We start from the raw sequence: 5,898 nt of genomic DNA, 5'->3' as shown, positions 1-5,898 counted from the left end.
CTTCTCTTGTCCTTTTGTCCTGCCTGCTCATACCGATCCTCCTGCCCTGTGAGCCCCGGTGGTCAAGGCTGCCTTTCCATATCATCCCTTACACTGGCACCAGTTCCCTAGGGCATTTAAAAGCCACTGTCCTCTAGCTTGGGTCCAGACTGGCGGGGGCTGTGGAATTGTGCACATAAATGCCGTGGGCACACGCTTTATTGGGGTGTGACTAGAACCTTCCACTGGGCATCTGCACACGCACTGGGAGCAGGGTCTGCAGCTGGTCAGCTGGGGGCCACTTAACTTGGGTGACAAAGAAGAGGCGGAAGTTCTCTAGGCGAGCCTCTTGGAACTGGGAGGGGTCATACTCAGGTCCATCTGTTGGCCGAAGCAGTGACAGATACCCTTCCTTTGCCAGCAGCCCACGATTCAACAGGGCCTGTGCCAGGCCAGTCTGCACGACCTCCAGCTGTTGCTGTACTACTGGGAACAGGTTCACTTGACGCAGGTCAAACACCAGTGGCTTCCCGTACCTGTAGGTGTGTCTGGTGAGGAGGCAGGTAAGGCCCAGGGCGGGGCTGTCCTGGGCCCTGCCTGACACACCTGAGTGCCCCCAGGAGAGCCAGCCGAATCCTCTCAGGTCTCAAGTGCTCCGGATTTAGGGTGTCCACATAGTTGGTGTCCTGGTATCTCAAGAAAGTGGCTGCCTGGCCAGAAGGGTCGATGACAAGAGGCCACCTGAAGGCAGCCACCTGGTCACTGCAGTCTATGGGCCCCTCTGACTCCTACCCACACCCAGCCTGGGTACTGACCGTCCATCGGCTCGGATGCGATCCCCTACGTCCTTCATCAGCACGTCATGGAGCTCCGTGACCCGGCACTTGAGCCCAGGTTCTGTATCCTCGTCTGTGGAGGTGTTAGTTGCAGAGCATGGGAGATCCCGCTGCTAAGTCCCCACCCTGGCATTGCCTCTTCGGGTCCCCCAGCTCCCCCACCACAGCCCTGCCCACCCTCCGGAGTCTGTTCCCGCAGCTCCAGCCTGGCCATGGCCAGTGTCTCCTCAGCCTTCTGTGCCTCTTGCTGCAATCTGTCCACTTGGGCCTCTGCATCCTTGATGGCCTAAAGAAGGGGTCATGCTGACCATTGCTCTCCCCATCGCCTCGGAGCTACCGCATACTTTGTGGAAGGGTCAGGGTGGCGTTGGCTACCCAGACACATGAGTTAGTGCCTGCCAGGACCTCCTCTCCCGGCTCTATCCATGCCCCCAGGAAGGTTTGGAGGGCAGAGATGCCTGAAATTTTCCTTGGAAGGGGAGCCCCCAGGCTGACGCAGGGAGCATCATGGGGAGATGTGGGGAGCACAATGTCTGTAAGGGCCCCACCTGTAGTGTGAGTTCGGTATTGCCCATGAACTTCCTCTCACACTTGTCATGTTCCATGATCCTCCGATTGAGCTCACAGTAGGCCTGCTGGAGCTGGTGGCAGAGAGGCTTTACAGACCCCAGCAACTCACCCCCTCCCCGATCTCTCAGGCCCTCCCCGTGGCTCTCCTTCCTGCAGGGAGGCCTGGGTCACAGATCACCTCCTTTTGACACTTCTGCTGCTCCTTAGCCAGCTGCTGCACCTTGATGTTGATGCTGCAGAGGAAAGAGGCAGGCTGGTCAGTCATCCACACCATCAGTGGTCCACGTACCTCCAACCCGGCCCCAGGCACGCCCTCCCCTCTGCTCACCGCTTGGCCTCGTTCTCCTTGTGCTTCTGGGCCTCCTGAGCACGGCGCTGCTGCTCTGCCTCCATGTTCTTGAGCATAGCTTCTGTGAGGCTCAGGTCCCATGACTGCAGCACGCTGGCCACCGCGGCCAGGGAGGCCACCTAGTGACAGGGCATTTGGTGCTTAGAGCCATGTGTATCCTGAGTGTTCTGTCAACCTGGGAAGGAGGCACTAACATGTCAGAAGATTTGAGAGGGAAGGGTGCCATGGCTGGTAACTGATAGACCACAGGCCAAGGCAACTGGTCCCCCTGGGCTCACTATCCAGATTCAAGCAGACCCAGCTCTAGTGGCAGAGCCTCCAGGGCCACTTTTGTCCCTTTCCCTCTGCCTCCCACTCATGCAAAGCCACCAAGGCCTCTAGGCTACCCACACTTCAGTCACTGCTGTCTGAAGCTGCTTTCATCTGCTGGTCTACCTCAAGATCTACCTTTCTAGGACACAGCTCCTATGAGCCACAGAGACCCCAGCCTTTCTAGGTGTGATGTACACTTGTAATCATGACACTCACTTCCTTGCCTGAGATGACGCTCAAGGGGGATGATGGAACCTGGCAGACTTGGCCGTCACCCATAGATAGTGGAGGAGAGGTGGAGAAGGGTTTACAGTAGAGGGCTGTGAGCCTCTGTAAGGCTGGGGACATGGCTGACCCGTATAGAGTACATCTCTCCAGCCCCCTCGTGCTGGGAACTCACCCTGTCTGTTGACCCCCCCCCCCATCTCATTGGCTTCATATTGGCTCAAAGCCCAGTAGAGACAAATGCAAAATCTGTCACATCCAACTGCTTTAAGTGTAGCCTAAGTTTAGTTTTAGAAACTCAGTGACTGCCTTGCCCGCTTCTCATACTCTACAAATCACCACCCAATCACTGTTAGGTTCTCAGCCGAGACAAAGTCGAGGGCTGCCAGGGTCCTTCTTGACCATCGTTGCCCTTCACAGCTCTGAGTGCCCTTGGTGCTGAGGGCCATCAGACGGCACTGGTCCACACCGCCTGCAGACTGTACACCGCTGACACCTTTTGTCCAGTTCCTTCCTTGATCAGCTCCAATCCCAAGGCTCCCCGCACCTGCTCCTCCCACTTCCCCCAAGGCAGCAGCCTTCCTTTCAGGAAGGGCCTTCCATTTCTGCGCCAACCTTGGACACTCGTGGCGCTCACTCCCTCACCTCCGAATCTCTCCTGTGTGACACTTCCTTGGAGAGAGAGATATATCCCAGATGTGGACACCTTGAACCCACCACCACATGCCTGACCACCCTGGGGGCGGGGGGGGGGGGAGAATGGCCCCTCACCCTGCCCCACTTCTCACATTCCTTCACGGTGTTTACACTATGGAGTAACCCTCCACCGGACACTTGTTGAAGTCTCCCTCCCTCTCCCCCCAGTCCCCAAGCATCTAGAATGTTGCCCAGCACAAATGTTCTGTCAGTTCAGTGGCCAGGTGGATCAGGGAATGAAGGAGTCGACTGATGTGCATCTAAACGTACTGACGTGAAGGGATAGGTGAGAGACAGGAGAGAAGGCCATGTGGGGAGACTCATCGGTAAATTAATATATAGAGAAATGCATAGATGGGCAGACAGTTGAATGGATACATGGATAACTGAAGAAATTTATGAATGAGTATATGGTGGTTTTGAGATGATATCATGTATCCATTCTCTTCCTTCCAAACCTTCCCATAATCCCTCGCCTTTCAAACTCCTGTTCTCTTTGGTCTTTAGTTGTGACATGCAGGTGTTACATACACGCATGTTCCCAAATACAACCCGCTCAGTGTGTGAGTGTTACTTGTCCGTATGTGTTCAGGGCTGACCATTTGGTATTGGATAAGCAGTTGGCGTGCTCTTCCCTGGGGAAGGCTGCTTCTCCTGATCTCGGCTTTCCTCAGTGGCCTGCAGTTCTCTGTGTAGGGTTGAGGCCTCGTGGGCTTTTCCTTGTCCCCATTAGCATGTCTACTGCTGTCCTGTTCAGCTCCTGTTTGGGTGGTTGAGTGGCGAGACTGCATGGATCTATCTTCTGGCATTCCAAGGAGACATGCTCTTCAGAGCAAACTCTTTCTGCCCTCTATTCTAAAATGTTCCCTGAGCCTTGGGTGACTTTGTAATTCAATTTTATGTGTCTGGGTGTTTTGCCTGCGTGTGTATCTGGACTCCATTTGTGTGCATGTTATGTGCAGCGGCCAGCGGAGGGACTCAAATTCCCTGGAAGTGAAGTTACAGATGGTTGCTCGTCCGCCATGATGTGGGTGCTGGGAATTGAATCTGCATCCTCTGGAAGAGCAGTCAGAGCCAGCTCTCCAGCCCCAATATCTGACTCTGTGTGTGTGTGTGTGTGTGTGTGTGTGTGTGTGTGTGTGTGAGAGAGAGAGAGAGAGAGAGAGAGGGAGAAAGAGACGGAGAGAGAGGGAGAGGGGGAGGGTCTTATGTAGCCATGGATAACCATAAACTCCTCATTCTCCTGCTTCCTTCGACCTCCTGAGTCCTGGGATCACAGGCATGGTCCACCATGTCTGGTATGTGTGGTTCTGGGAATGGAACCCAGGGCATCATGCATGCTAGGCAAGAACTTCACCAACTAAGGTCCATCATCCAGCCCTGGGATATGTAATTTTAAATGCTTGCTTTGCTTTGAGACAAGGCTTCCCCATGCAGCCCTGGCTGTACTGTCCATGTAGACCAGGTTAGCTTCAAACTCACAGAGCTCTGCCTGCTTCTGCTTCCCAGTGCTGGAATTGCATGTGTGCGCCATTGCCACCATTCTCAGCAGAGATGCTTTGCCAAGTTTATTGGTCTGGCCAATAAACAGCAAGGGATTTGCACTGAATGTTCTGGATGCCTCTCCTCTGGGACAAAGACAAGTGATACTCAGGACAGTGGCTGTCCTGTCCATTGGGTTCCTCAAAAGACTCCACAAAACACAGAAGCTCCCGTGACCCCTGTTTTCAGTTACTGAGCCCCACACCAACTGTGGACCAAGTGTTGAAATACATGAACCCATGGGGACAATTGATTCTCACTCAAACCACAACAGTTGAGTTATGATTTTAACGTGCATTTCCCTCTTAATATTGGTGAGAAATCTGGTCACTGGCCATTTTGACTGTATGAGCCACCATGTGGTTGCTGGGAACTAAACTGGGGGAGGAGGATAGTGGGGAGGCTCTGGAAGAGCATCCAGTGTTGTTCTTAACCACTGAGCCATCTCTCCAGACCTTGGTTTTTGTTTTGTTTTGTTTTGTTTTAGTTTGTTTGTCTGTCTGTCTGTTTGTTTGCTTGCTTGCTTTTATAAGGGCCTTGTTCTGTAACTCTGGCTGGCCTGATACTTGCTATGTAGTGTGGGCTGGTCTCAAACTCATGGCAATCCTCCTGCCTCAGCTGCCTGAGTGCTGGAATTGCAGACATGTGCCACTATTTAAAAGGTATATTTGTGCTGCATAAGTTTATCGTGTGTGTGTGTGTGTGTGTGTGTGTGTGTGTGTGTGTGTGTGTGTCTGGTCAGAGGACAGCCTGTGAGAGTTGGTGCTCTCACTCTACCGTGTCCCAGGGATCAAACTCAGTTGCCAAGCTTCGTGGTAAGCCACCTTTACCCACTGAGGAATCTCATCAGCCCAGGCTTGGACATCTTTGTAAAGTGCTTTCTGGTGAGCTTCTACTTCTCTTCAGGGTTGACTGATTGCTTTCCCTCATTGGTAGGTGTGCAGAGCCATCACTCCTATAAGAGTTACATATATAACTCTTGCTGCCTTTAACTCTACATTACCAGTGGCTGAAGTTGATCTTCCTCACAGGAAGCCTCCAAAGCTTTGCCCCCCTTTAGATGATGGTGTTCGTGGGGTCACCTCAACCCTTCTCAAAGGCAGACATGAAGCCTTTCCTTCACACTCCTTTAGATTTCCTTTCTCTCTTATCTGTCTATCATCTACCTATCTATCTACCTATCTACCTATCATCTATCTATCATCTACCTACCTATCTATCATCTATCTATCTATCATCTATCTATTTATCATCTATCTATCATCTATCTATCTATCTATCTATCTATCATCTACCTACCTATCTATCTATCTATCTATCTATCTATCTATCTATCTATCTATCTATTTATCATCTATCTATTATCTATCTATCTATCATCTATCTATC

The 5,898-nt window shown here is 52.2% G+C and overlaps 1 protein-coding gene across 10 annotated transcripts in view; it reads right to left on the bottom strand.

The window, feature by feature from the left end:
* Window positions 1-180: 180 nt before the first annotated feature.
* Iqank1 (IQ motif and ankyrin repeat containing 1) overlaps window positions 181-5,898 on the bottom strand; it is a 37,547-nt gene continuing 31,829 nt past the window's right edge. For 8 of the 10 annotated variants that reach the window (XM_030248630.1, XM_030248633.1, XM_030248636.1 and 5 more), the window contains 7 exons: window positions 1,714-1,853; window positions 1,564-1,618; window positions 1,364-1,456; window positions 993-1,101; window positions 795-888; window positions 586-720; window positions 181-515 (listed from right to left, as the gene is read on the bottom strand). In XM_030248630.1, coding sequence (XP_030104490.1) covers window positions 212-515; window positions 586-720; window positions 795-888; window positions 993-1,101; window positions 1,364-1,456; window positions 1,564-1,618; window positions 1,714-1,853 — 930 coding nt within the window. In that variant the 3' untranslated portion in view covers window positions 181-211. Of the gene's footprint in view, window positions 516-585; window positions 721-794; window positions 889-992; window positions 1,102-1,363; window positions 1,457-1,563; window positions 1,619-1,713; window positions 1,910-5,898 lie in introns of those variants that run through there. The other 2 variants (XM_030248637.1, XM_030248632.1) reach the window with 2 other exon arrangements.

Source organism: Mus musculus, chromosome 15 (genome assembly GCF_000001635.26).
Source record: "Mus musculus strain C57BL/6J chromosome 15, GRCm38.p6 C57BL/6J".
Taxonomy (NCBI): Eukaryota; Metazoa; Chordata; class Mammalia; order Rodentia; family Muridae; genus Mus; species Mus musculus.
Note: the sequence above shows the minus strand (reverse complement) of the source record. Positions and strands in the feature narration are given on the sequence as shown.